Genomic DNA, 14,169 nt, shown 5'->3' with positions numbered 1-14,169 from the left:
GGCATACTTGGTCAACAGCCACACAGGTTACACTGACGGTGACCATATAAAACAACTTTAACACTCTTACTAATAATGCGCCACACTTTGAACCAAAACCAAACAAGAATGACAAACACATTTCGGGAGAACATCTGCACCTTAACACAACATCAACACAACAGAACAAACACCCAGAATCCCATGCAGCCCTGACTCTTCCGGACTACATTATACATCCCTGCTACCACCAACCCCCCCCTTCTCTGTGCGTCGGTTGAGGTGGGCGGGGTTTGGTAGCGGGGGTGTATAATGTATCCCGGAAAAGTTAGGGCTGCATGGGATTCTGGGTATTTGTCCTGTTGTGTTTATGTTGTGTTACGGTGCAGATGTTCTCCCGAAATGTGTTTGTCATTCTTGTTTGGTGTGGGTTCACAGTGTGGCGCATTATTAGTAAGAGTGTTAAAGTTTTTTTTATACCGCCACCGTCAGTGTAACCTGTGTGGTTGTTGAACAAGTATGCATTGCTGTCACCTACGTGAGCAAGCGGAAGCCCCATACAACGTGTGGCTGATCAGGCACACTGGTTGTAGTGGGTGCTATATGCTGTACCATCACGGCACGCACGACGCTGACAAGCGTCTTTCATTTAAAACCCGCTTTTAAACCCGCGTGCCGCACCAGCTTTCAAATTCCATATAAAGGTGTGGGCAGCGTGTCTGAGACCCCTGGTTTATACATAGCACAAAGTAAAATAAAGACTTTTTATGTAGTGTTATATCGTTTAAAATTTCAAAAAATGTTTGCGGCTCCCATTGTTGTCTATAATTTGTGAAACTGGTCAAAATGGCTCTTTGACTGGTAAAGGTTGCCGACCCCTGCACTAGAGTATAAGTCGCATTTATGGGGGAAATTTATTTGATAAAACCCAACACCAAGAATAGACATTTGAAAGGCAATTTAAAATAAATAAAAAATAGGCTGAATAAGTGTATGTTAGACGAGGCATAAATAACCAGTGTTGGGACTAAACTAACGCGTTACTTTGTAACGCGTTAGTTTCGGCGGTATCTAGTAATCTAACGCGTTATTTGTTATATTCAGTAACTCAGTTACCGTTACTACATGATGCGTTACTGCGTTATTTTAGGTTATTTTTAATGTAGTATCGGCTAGAAACAGAAGATCTGAGTGTGCTTTATTGCAGCGCTGCGGTGGAAAAGAAGAGGCGTGCTTTGTGTGGGTGGGGCAGGGGGCGGGGGGCGGGGGGCTCCCATACCGTAGTTGAGGGGCGCAGGGAGACGTTCCTCCAGGACCTATGTACTTCGGGGCTAACAACCTTCACTTTACCCGGAAGTGGGTCTTTACAACTGAGGGTGAATGACGAGCCCGTTGGTTTGTTGCAACTTTGTGACTTTATTGGACGCAGCCATCCACCAAGCTAGAGCACCTGCACGCACTCACTGTCGCCGGTCCCTCACTTCTCTCACCCACTCACTCACTGATGTCACTCACCTCGCATGCTGTCATATCTTAAAGGGCCACACACACACACACACACGCACACGCACACGCTACTCTCATAACAACTAACATGACATCATGGTGAAGCCAGAAGTCGAGTGTCTTAACATTCTCACTACTTTTCTTTTGTCGAGCACAAAGAAAATAACATTTTAGTTAAATGTAAGTTGTGTCTAGGATCAAATATCTACTTAAAGTTAAAGTGCAATTATGTTGCAGCTATTTAAAATAGTTTTGTCAATTTGTTCTGGCCTGAAATAAATTGGCCCTTTGAAACCTTTGTGTGTTGTATGTAGACCACATTGCTTAGCAAAGTTCCGTGATGCAAATGCATGTCAAGTTGATCAACAGATTGTATTATTCTCCAGTGCAATAACAGTACTGAAATGAAGGTTAAAAGGGCATTAATGGGAGCCTTAAAAAAAAAAGGGGGAAAAAAGAAGTAACTAAATAGTTACTTTTCACAGTAACGCATTACTTTTTGGTGTAAGTAACTGAGTTAGTAACTGAGTTACTTTTGAAATAAAGTGACTGTAACTAGTTACTGGTTTTCAGTAACTAACCCAACACTGTAAATAACCAACTGAGAACGTGCCTGGTATGTTAACGTAACATATTATGGTAAGAGTCATTCAAATAACTATAACATATAGAACATGCTATACATTTACCAAACAATCTGTCACTCCTAATCGCTAAATCCCATGAAATCTTATACGTCTAGTCTCTTACGTGAATGAGCTAAATAATATTATTTGATATTTTACGGTAATGTGTTATTAATTTCACACATAAGTCGCTCCTTAGTATAAGTCGCACCCCCGGCCAAACTATGAAAAAAACTGCGACTTATAGTCCGAAAAATACGGTATACTAAAAACATATTTACTCAACTAACCTGCGCTTCATAAAATATGTATTTTAAAAGTAATAATATCAGCCACCAATAGCCACCCTGTACACTCTGTAGTTGAGCAAGTAAAATTTTAAGAAACTAAAGATACTAACACAAATCCAATGTAATTAAATCGAACTCAAATTAATGTATTATTGTATAATATACCTCATTAATGGTCAGACTATGCTGAAGAACAACAAAAATTGGGCTGCACCCTGGACACCGAGAAGACAAGGGAAACACTATTATCATATGATTACCTCAAATGACAATTAAAATGAACATTATTATCTCTATAAAAGCCATACTCTTTGATACAGCTCTTGTATTGGATACCAGCAGTGAGTGGATGTCCCTAACAAAGTAGCTCGTGATTTAACCAATAGGGTCTCAGTATATACTGTGAGTAGTCAGACCTGTAAGTGGCAGACCAGTCTTGAGCAAAGTAGTCAACCAAGTGGAGGTCTAGGCTAGACTGGTCCATGACAGCAGTGTGAAGCTCAGCAGAGTGTCCCGGTCCCAGCGTGGCCTCGGAGGCAGAAGATCCACTGTCCTGTTAAATAAAAGGAAGATGGTGGAGTGTATTGTTTGTTTTTGTATGTATGCACAAGCTTGTAAGCATGGTCTTACGATGAGTTTGTAGGTGATGGCGTAGGGCAGCAGGTTGCGTAGCAGGATGGAGGGCCACAGGTGGAGCACATAGGGCACGTCAAAGTTGTCTCCCACGCTGCCAGTGTCTTTGAACGTCACTTTATCCATAAGGGGAACGATGTTGATGGTCAGCACGCCGTTCTCTTTCCCGCAGAGACGGCACGTTTGCTGAATGAGCTGCTCCGGGTTGATGTCTTGGTACCTGAAGCCCTCTGAGCAATCGAACTGGTCGCCCTCGTCCCCCATGACTGGCTGGAAGCTCAGCTCGGACCTGGGAAGGCAGAGGAGCCACAAATTGGGGGATTGATACTGTATGTACTTGGAATAGGGCTGGGCGATATGGCCTTTTTTTAATATCTCGATATTTTTATGCCAAGTCACGATACACGATATATATCTCCATATTTTGCCTTAGCCTTGAATGAACACTTGATGCATATAATCACAGCAGTATGATGATTCTATGTGTCTACATTAAAACATTCTTCTTCATACTGCATTAATATATTTTAAACTTTCATGCAGAGAGGGAAATCACAACTAAGTCAATTGACCAAAACTCTATTTATTAAACAGTTATTAAGCAGTGGCACAAACTAAATTCCAAAACAGAAAGTGCAAGATTGTCAAAGACATTTTAAAACAAGCTATGAGTGCACTTTTGTGCATGATGTCACTAAGATGACATATCAAAACAACACTAAATTAAAGTGCACTTTTTGTACAGAACGCCACTACCATAGTTTAAAACAAATAAAGTGCACTTTTGTGCATGATGTCACACAAGAGATTTCAATAACTGTCAAATAAAAATGAGCTGCATAATAGGAAATCAAATAGTGTATGTCCTTCGCTATGTGGTAGGTCCCTGCGGACGTTATCTCCTTCTGTTGTTGACTAGTTTTTTCATACGGTGCTGATGTGGAAATGGTTGCCTCTGCATTTTGTTGGTGTGGCACCGAACGGAGATGTTGACATGCGGAGTTTCAAGCACTCTTCATTCTCTAGCAGGTGACTTTTCAAATGATGCTACATATTAGCAGTAATGCTACTTTTTGTAGCAACGCTTTTGCCCCACACTTGACAAATGATGGTTGTCCGTTCGACATATTCCCACTTGAAGCCAAACCACCGCCAGACGATGGATCCCCTGCTGTTTTTCTTGGGAATTAATTCTTCTTTCATTTGTTACCAGATTCGCACCTTCTCTCTCTCGTATTACCACTCGCACCACAGCTAACGTTACCCACGCCGCTACCTCTCTGCTCCGCGAGGGCATATACGACGTATGTAAGAAGGTGCGCTTGTTTTATGTCTCTGTGAGAAGGAGAGGCAACAAAGAGTGAGAAGAGCCTGTAGTGTAATGCTTGCAGCTAAAAGCAACTGTGTGAGAACGTATACTCGAATATCACGATATAGTTATTTTCTATAACGCACAGAGACAAACCTGTGATATAGCAAGTATTTTGATATATCGCCCAGCCCTAACTTGGAACATTGAAAATGTGCGCTAATTTGTGCGAGCCCATTAATAGGAAACAAGTCCATGTCAGAAACCCAACAAATTTAGCCGAACTGCACCAATTCTGTCAAGAGGAGTGGTCAAAAATTCAACCAGACGCTTGCCAGAAGCTTGTGGATGGCTACTAAAAGCACCTTATTGCAGTGAAACTGCTGTATGTATACTTTTGACCCAGCAGATTTGGTCACATTTTCAGTAGACCCATAATAAATTCATAAAAGAACCAAACTTCATGAATGTTTTTTGTGACCAACAAGTATGTGCTCCCATCACTCTATCACAAAAAAAATAAGAGTTGTAGAAATGATTGGAAACTCAAGACAGCCATGACATTATGATCTTTGCAAGTGTATGTAAACTTTTGATCGCGACTGTACATGTAGGGGTAAGTTTGCATAAGCTCACCTGTATGAGTCCAGAGGCACACAGAAGTCCTCTGTGGAGAGTGATGTACCCAGACATGTTGATCCCTTAAACACTTTAAACGGGATGGAGAAGTGATTGATGATCTGTATGACATGAAAGGAAAGGAAATTGTTTTATTAAAAGTATATGCATTCGTAATTAGCCATTAAGTGAGACTGAAGGACAGAAAGTGCAACTGCTTTGCATTACAGTCATGTGTCTCCTCTCTACTCAAATACAGTGCAGCCAAGCCCAGTCAAGGCTTGTTAAGCGGAAAGGATTAAAAAAAGCTTCTGTCATTAAAGTCTCCTGTTTGGAAACACACGACCTGCCCGGTGAAATATGGAAACGGATAAAGACAAGTGGATATAATCATTATTATTATTATTATTATTATTATTATTATTATTAATGCTGCACTTTAGGCAGTAAGAAACGTTAATTTACTAAAAATTAAACCTGGATGTTGTGATGATGTAAACAGCAAGCATGTGCTTGTCTGGACTCGGGTGGAGGCAACATGTCTGCAGTGTGGACAAACTTCAATATGTCCCAGAAAGACCTGCGGAAAATAGTAATAATAATAATTGGCACAATAATTCATTTCGTTTTCGGACTAGGTTTCCTCATTTTCGGTTTTCGGCCAAGAATTTTAATTCCAGTGCATTCTTCCTAAAAATAAGATAATTAACACTCTGCAAATGGTAGCTCTCGCACTTGTTTGCATTGTTGAACTCAATTGTAGAATAATATATAGTATTTTGTTTTTTGTTTTATAATTATGTATTTTTTTAATTAAAATTGATCATTTAAAATACCTAATAGAAATATGTAAATATAATGACATTTTTAGATATTTAAAATATTTAAAATTTTTATATTAGTTTTTTAAGTTTAAAAAAATATTTTAATGAAAAATATTAAAGCCACTTACATGAAAGATAAGTAGCTTTATGTTTTGCATTCTATTCCCTTACTCAAATTACCCAAAATGAACCAGACATGACCTCAAAACCGAGGTACGTATCGAACCGAGATTCTGGCGTACCGTCACACCCTTTCTAACAACAACAATTGTCAAGCATGTTTATGGCGTCACATTAGTGCCAAAAATCCGAGCGCATAAAAACTGTTATCGCGCGCTGATTCTCCACTTCGTGCGCGCGCGCGCGACACCCTTTTGCTCGCGCGTGGTGCCTTTCTGCGCGCGCGCTGCCTTTCTGCACGCGCTCTGTGTACTCCTGGCATCTCTCCTCACGCTGTCATGTTTCTTTTTGGCACTTTGGGGGCGGGTATGCTTAGACGGCCCCTCCTTTCTGATTGGCTCTGAGCATTTTTCATATGACCAATGATTCTCCAGCGTAGCAACGTTGTAGCCATCTTACCTCGGACAGCTAGCCTCAATCATTACATTGATGTCAATGGTACATGTACTAATTAAATTACCATAACTTTCTCGATTTTCGACCAATTTACAAACTGTTTGCCTTGTTACAAATCTTATTACATGTAGATATGACATAGGATGCTGTACCTGTTGAAATTACCTCTTTCGCTTTAAAAAAAAAATGACTTAATTGTGCAACATAGTTGTGTAGGGTCAGTGTTAGTCAGTTCTCTGATTATTTTAAACTGTTTCAGAATACATTATTAAAAGGCTATTTTTAACATTTTAAAAACAAAATTCAAATATTATTTCATTAATTTTATGGCTGAATCAAAAGAAATTCCATAAATTAGAAAACAAATGTTCAAGAAGAAGTGAAAATATACAATAATGTTATGGTTGGATGTTATTGCTGGTGGACCAGTTCTGGCTGGAAGATGTGATTATGGTGTTTGTTGTCTTATTATTTATTTGGGTCACATTTTGTATTACACTGTATTGTGTTTATGTGGTATGAAATAACCTTCATCAGCGCGCGACATTTTTTTATCCACTTCTTCCTCCGTAAATCTTGATACATATTGACGATGACCCGCCTTGCTATACTTCTGATTGGCTCTGAGCATTTTTCAGCATTTTTCGCCTGACCAATCAGAAAGAAGGGGCCGTCTAAGCATACCCGCCCCCAAAGTGCCAAAAAGAAACATGACAGCGCGAGGAGAGATGCCAGGAGTACACAGAGAGCGCGCAGAAAGGCGTCGCGCGCAGAAAGGCGTCGCGCGCGCGCAAAAGGGTGTTGCGCGCGCACACGAAGTGGAGAATCAGCGCGCGATAACAGTTTTTATGCGCTCGGATTTTTGGCACTAATGTGACGCCATACATGTTTACTGAACAGTTATGGGCGTACCTGGAACGGTGAGCGGATCTTGATGAACTTGCTGCCCTCCATAGAGTAAATCTGACACACCAGGAAACGAGTGACTCCTGACAATTGGTGCATGACGCTGTACATTCCCCGTCCCACCTTGATCAGGGGGATTACATGGGCTGAGGTGTGGCCAGCTGGAGCTGAACAGTAAAAGCAATAGAAGCATGACCATTTGGCATGTGTTCGCCTTGCAGGGACTTAATGGTGCAACTTACTTGGCTGTATGTAGTAGTCCTTTTCGCTTAAGGAGATCATTGCTGAGAACTGGTCAGAATCTGTCGTGGTTGTATAGTCCATTCCGACCGTTTGGCCATCCTGGAGCTCCACGGTATGGTTGTCGCTCTGCATATTGATGGGAGAAAACATGTCGCTGTACTGGACAAAGACCGGGAGGCCCAGTCGGTTCTTCACCACAAATGGAGCTTCATCCTTCTGAAAACTCTTCGTTGTCTGTTTGGCTGCGTCGGAAAACGCCTGCAGGGACACAATGTGGTTCGACTATGGGAGAAAAACGCACACGAGTTGTACCGTTTTGCAATCTCACCGTGCCCAAATTGCTCAGCATGGCCAGTCCACATTTGGAGAGTGTGATGTTGAGCTGGTCCTTACTGCTGATCATAATGATGGTCTTGTAGTCTGGGACACTGTAGTCCACTTCATCTGCCCATCTAATGCTCTTCAGTGGTTTCTTTTTCATCTTGATGCACACAAGATAGGAGGATCACTCCATACTGAAACTATTATACCTATGAAATTTGCATTGTGGTGTATGCTTGTATATAATAAGTACCTTCACATCCAGTGTCCAGGGCCTGAAGCCATCTCTTGTCTCATCCTCTAAAGGCTCTAGCAGCGGCTCCCACACTCCTAACACCTCATTATAGTAATGGACCTAATACAGGATTTAAGTTATAGACTGCAGAGCTACTGCACTGTAATTTCACACAGGTTTGTTACCTCTAAATTGAGCACGCTGTGTAAGTTAATGAGCGTGGTCCAGTTTGTGACGTCTCCCTGGAAGGAGGACTTTGCCAGAAGCATGGGGACTGTGTGGTGTCCGACGCCAGCTTCCAGGGTCAAGCAGATTGATTTGATGTCAAGCTGGAAAGAAGGGCAAACATAACTGTTTGTTTTGCGTTGTATAAGACTAGGGCTGATATGGCCTTTTTTTAATATCTCGATATTTTTATGCCAAGTCACGATACACTATATACAGGTAAAAGCCAGTAAATTAGAATATTTTGAAAAACTTGATTTATTTCAGTAATTGCATTCAAAAGGTGTAACTTGTACATTATATTTATTCATTGCACACAGACTGATGCATTCAAATGTTTATTTCATTTAATTTTGATGATTTGAAGTGGCAACAAATGAAAACCCAAAATTCCGTGTGTCACAAAATTAGAATATTACTTAAGGCTAATACAAAAAAGGGATTTTTAGAAATGTTGGCCAACTGAAAAGTATGAAAATGAAAAATATGAGCATGTACAATACTCAATACTTGGTTGGAGCTCCTTTTGCCTCAATTACTGCGTTAATGCGGCGTGGCATGGAGTCGATGAGTTTCTGGCACTGCTCAGGTGTAATGAGAGCCCAGGTTGCTCTGATAGTGGCCTTCAACTCTTCTGCGTTTTTGGGTCTGGCATTCTGCATCTTCCTTTTCACAATACCCCACAGATTTTCTATGGGGCTAAGGTCAGGGGAGTTGGCGGGCCAATTTAGAACAGAAATACCATGGTCCGTAAACCAGGCACGGGTAGATTTTGCGCTGTGTGCAGGCGCCAAGTCCTGTTGGAACTTGAAATCTCCATCTCCATAGAGCAGGTCAGCAGCAGGAAGCATGAAGTGCTCTAAAACTTGCTGGTAGACGGCTGCGTTGACCCTGGATCTCAGGAAACAGAGTGGACCGACACCAGCAGATGACATGGCACCCCAAACCATCACTGATGGTGGAAACTTTACACTAGACTTCAGGCAACGTGGATCCTGTGCCTCTCCTGTCTTCCTCCAGACTCTGGGACCTCGATTTCCAAAGGAAATGCAAAATTTGCATGGTTGGGTGATGGTTTGGGGTGCCATGTCATCTGCTGGTGTCGGTCCACTCTGTTTCCTGAGATCCAGGGTCAACGCAGCCGTCTACCAGCAAGTTTTAGAGCACTTCATGCTTCCTGCTGCTGACCTGCTCTATGGAGATGGAGATTTCAAGTTCCAACAGGACTTGGCGCCTGCACACAGCGCAAAATCTACCCGTGCCTGGTTTACGGACCATGGTATTTCTGTTCTAAATTGGCCCGCCAACTCCCCTGACCTTAGCCCCATAGAAAATCTGTGGGGTATTGTGAAAAGGAAGATGCAGAATGCCAGACCCAAAAACGCAGAAGAGTTGAAGGCCACTATCAGAGCAACCTGGGCTCTCATAACACCTGAGCAGTGCCAGAAACTCATCGACTCCATGCCACGCCGCATTAACGCAGTAATTGAGGCAAAAGGAGCTCCAACCAAGTATTGAGTATTGTACATGCTCATATTTTTCATTTTCATACTTTTCAGTTGGCCAACATTTCTAAAAATCCCTTTTTTGTATTAGCCTTAAGTAATATTCTAATTTTGTGACACACGGAATTTTGGATTTGCATTTGTTGCCACTTCAAATCATCAAAATTAAATGAAATAAACATTTGAATGCATCAGTCTGTGTGCAATGAATAAATATAATGTACAAGTTACACCTTTTGAATGCAATTACTGAAATAAATCAAGTTTTTCAAAATATTCTAATTTACTGGCTTTTACCTGTATATCTCCATATTTTGCCTTAGCCTTGAATGAACACTTGATGCATATAATCACAGCAGTATGATGATTCTATGTGTCTACATTAAAACATTCTTCTTCATACTGCATTAATATATTTTAAACTTTCATGCAGAGAGGGAAATCACAACTAAGTCAATTGACCAAAACTGTATTTATTTAACAGTTATTAAGCAGTGGCACAAACATTCATGTCATTCCAAAACAGAAAGTGCAAGATTGTCAAAGAAAACAAGCTATTAGTGCACTTTTGTGCATGGTGATGTCACTAAGATGACATATCAAAACAACACTAAATTAACGTGCACTTTTTGTACAGAACGCCACTACAATAGTTTAAAACAAATAAAGTGCACTTTTGTGCATGATGTCACACAAGAGATTTCAATAACTGTCAAATAAAAATGAGCTGCATAATAGGAAATCAAATAGTGTATGTCCTTCGCTATGTGGTAGGTTCCTGCGGACGTTATCTCCTTCTGTTGTTGACTAGTTTTTTCATACGGTGCTGATGTGGAAATGGTTGCCTCGGCATTTTGTTGGTGTGGCACCGAACGGAGATGTTGACATGCAGTTTCAAGCACTCTTCATTCTCTAGCGGGTGACTTTTCAAATGATGCTACAAATTAGCAGTGCTGCTACTTTTTGTAGCAACGCTTTTGCCGCATAATTGTTCAACATATTCCCGCTTGAAGCCAAACCACCGCCAGACGATGGACCCCGTGCTGTTTTTCTTGGGAATTCATTCTTCCTTCATTTGTTACCAGATTCGCACCTTCTTTCTCTCGTATTACCACTCGCAACGCACCGTTAGCATCACAGCTAATGTTACCCATGTCGCTACCTTTTTTTAAGTCTCTGAGAAGGAGAGACAGGAAAGAGTGGGAAACGCATGCAGTGTAATGGCCGCAGCTAAAAGCAACTGTGTGAGAACATACACTCGAATATCACGATATAGCTTTTTCTATGTCGCAAAGAGACAAACCCGCGATATATCGAGTATATCGATATATCACCCAGCCCTATATAGCAGTGGTTCTCAACCTTTTTTCAGTGATCTACCCCCTGTGAACATTTTTTTAATTCAAGTACCCCCTAATCAGAGCAAAGCATTTTTGGTTGGGAAAAAAAGAGATAAAGAAGTAAAATACAGCACTATGTCATCAGTTTCTGATTTATTAAATTGCATAACAGTGCAAAATATTGTTCATTCGTAGTGGTCTTTCTTGAACTATTTGGAAAAAAAGATATAAGAATAACTAAAAACGTGTTGAAAAATAAACAAGTGATTCAATTATAAATAAAGATTGCTACACATAGAAGTAATCATCAACTTAAAGTGCCCTCTTTGGGGATTGTAATAGAGATCCATCTGGATTCATGAACTTAATTCTAAACATTTCTTCACAAAAAAAGAAATCTTTAACATCAATATTTATGGAACATGTCCACAAAAACTCTAGCTGTCAACACTGAATATTGCATTGTTGCATTTCTTTTCAGTTCTTTTTGACAGACTTTTTAGTGACAAACCTGAGCTTGTGCTTCACTGAGTTTATGAACTTACATTCATATTTTGTTGAAGTATTATTCAATAAATATATTTATAAAGGATTTTTGAATTGTTGCTATTTTTAGAATATTTAAAAAAAATCTCACGTACCCCTTGGCATACCTTCAAGTACCCCCAGGGGTACGCGTACCCCCATTTGAGAACCACTGCTATATAGGACCACACACTCATCTTCTCTTACCTTCAACGACTCCCCTTGCGGAATCAGTGGCTCCAGTGTTTGTGTGACTGAATCTCCCTGCTCCTCCAAGAACCACAATTTGAGGTCCTTCCAGTCCCGCTTCGACCACATATCTACCGGGACGGGGCTTTCAAGCTCCTCTGTGGTGTCTGCAGCCGGAGTCAGGGCCGACTGGATGGAGATGACTGTTTTGATGATGATAGGAGAAACCTGGATAGTTGAATATCAGTGATTCGTGTTAGCGTTGCAAAAGTTGGGAGAAATCACATTGGAATTTTTAGAACTTAAAGGGTATCTATTAAATCTGTCGTCCGGCAATACCCACTGCCGGTGTGTTGAGGCTCCACCGTGCAGCAAAATAGTGAACTTTTACGAGATCTTGTAAATCCGCGGATAATCATTTGATAAACACTGAAGTAAACAACGTCTTGAGCTTTGTCTTCCATCAATACCCACAGGCGGGCGCGTCTTGACGGCATTGACTTGACTCGAGAAAAATACGACAGTTTTGCCTTGCAAAATGATGACTTTTTTTCTTCTTTTTTTTTTACCCCCCTGGCGAGCGTTGTAGACACACAACTCCCACAAACTACGCCCCTGCTTCCACAGCCTCTGTATCAGCTGGCATTTGACAAGGGACCCAATATGTGCACATAGCTGCCCGGAATATGCTTCTTTAATTTTGGACCTTCAGAATCAGCATTTGGTTCAAGAAGGTGAAATTAAGTCTGAAAACCTTTGACAAGTTGACTTCATATCCACATACTTGCCAACCCTGAGACCTCCGAATTCGGGAGATTGGGAGGGGTGTTTGAGGTGGGCGGGGTCGGGGTGGGCCGGGGTTAAGGGGGGAGGAGTATATTTATAGCTAGAATTCACTGAAATTCAAGTATTTCTTTTATATATATATACACCGTATTTTTCCGAGTATAAGTCGCACCGGCCGAAAATGCATAATAAAGAAGGAAAAAAAACATAAAAGTCGCACTGGAGTATAAGTCGCATTTTTTGGGGGAAATGTATTTGATAAAAGCCAACACCAAGAATAGACATTTGAAAGGCAATTTAAAATAAATAAAGAATAGTGAACAACAGGCTGAATAAGTGTACGTTATATGAGGCATAAATAACCAACTGGTATGTTAATGTAACATATTATGGTAAGAGTCATTCAAATAACTATAACATATAGAACATGCTATACGTTTACCAAACAATCTGTCACTCCTAATCGCTAAATCCCATGAAATCTTATACGTCTAGTCTCTTACGTGAATGAGATAAATAATATTATTTGATATTTTACGGTAATGTGTAAATAATTTCACACATAAGTCGCTCCTGAGTATAAGTCGCACCCCCGGCCAAACTATGAAAAAAACTGCGACTTATAGTCCGAAAAATACGGTATATATATATATATATATATATATATATATAAGAAATACTTGAATTTCAGTGTTCATTTATTTACACATATGCACACACATAACACTCCTCTCTATTCATTGTTGTATTTGAAAGTGCAATGCTTTGCAGCCAGTAGCACAGCCTTTGAAGGAGCATAGGTATGGGCAGCATCTGTGCAATTTTATTTGCAGGAAAGGAGTGAGTTCAGGGTTGTATTGTCCATCCTCGTTCTATTCTGTCACTATCTTTCTAACAATCTTTTCTAAACATACTGTTATGTTTTTGGACATTACTACTTGCCGTAGTTTTGAAGCAATGCATGATGGGAATCCGGATGTTGTGTGTCAGTGTATTAACGTGCCGGCTGGAATAAACACACGCTGAGAAATAGCTCCGTGCCTGCCTACTTTATGGGTTATAGATAACCCGATGGATAACGGAGACATATATAATAGTCTCCTTCTTGTTGTGTGTGGAGTTGCGCACTGAGCTCCAAAAGCCGTAGATGTTATAACGTGACTGCGCCGGCACGCTGTTTATATGGAGGAAAAGTGGACGTGACGACAGGCTGTCCTCACTCAGGTCAGGCTGGGAATCGGGAGAAATTCGGGAGAATGGTTGTCCCGGGAGATTTTCGGGAGAGGCACTGAAATTCGGGAGTCTCCCGGAAAATTCAGGAGGGTTGGCAAGTATGCATATCCATCCCCGCCCATTTTGACGATTCAATATGTAAAATACGGTCCGCTTTGAAGATGAAGCATTTTATTTTTTAAAGTAAACCGGATAATTGATTTTGTGTTTGTGCATGACTTCCTGTCCAAATTCAGATTTTAGCAGTGTTTTTAGATTTTAGGCGTGCTGCGGCGATCGGCGAAAATAGAAACTCTGCGT

The 14,169-nt window shown here is 40.8% G+C and overlaps 1 protein-coding gene across 3 annotated transcripts in view; it reads right to left on the bottom strand.

Moving 5' to 3' along the window:
- Positions 1–14,169, bottom strand: part of vps13a (vacuolar protein sorting 13 homolog A) — a 113,976-nt gene that overhangs the window by 43,635 nt on the left and 56,172 nt on the right. For all 3 annotated transcript variants that reach the window (XM_061933291.1, XM_061933275.2, XM_061933284.2), the window contains exons 41-49: positions 11,869–12,078; positions 8,252–8,395; positions 8,085–8,186; positions 7,839–7,991; positions 7,510–7,768; positions 7,274–7,434; positions 4,980–5,083; positions 3,032–3,323; positions 2,818–2,954 (exon numbers count right to left, since the gene is read on the bottom strand). In XM_061933291.1, the coding sequence (XP_061789275.1) occupies positions 2,818–2,954; positions 3,032–3,323; positions 4,980–5,083; positions 7,274–7,434; positions 7,510–7,768; positions 7,839–7,991; positions 8,085–8,186; positions 8,252–8,395; positions 11,869–12,078 (1,562 nt within the window). The remainder of the gene's footprint in view (positions 1–2,817; positions 2,955–3,031; positions 3,324–4,979; positions 5,084–7,273; positions 7,435–7,509; positions 7,769–7,838; positions 7,992–8,084; positions 8,187–8,251; positions 8,396–11,868; positions 12,079–14,169) is intronic.

Source organism: Nerophis lumbriciformis, linkage group LG03 (assembly GCF_033978685.3).
Source record: "Nerophis lumbriciformis linkage group LG03, RoL_Nlum_v2.1, whole genome shotgun sequence".
Lineage (NCBI taxonomy): Eukaryota > Metazoa > Chordata > Actinopteri > Syngnathiformes > Syngnathidae > Nerophis > Nerophis lumbriciformis.
This window is presented reverse-complemented; position numbering and strand designations above follow the sequence as displayed.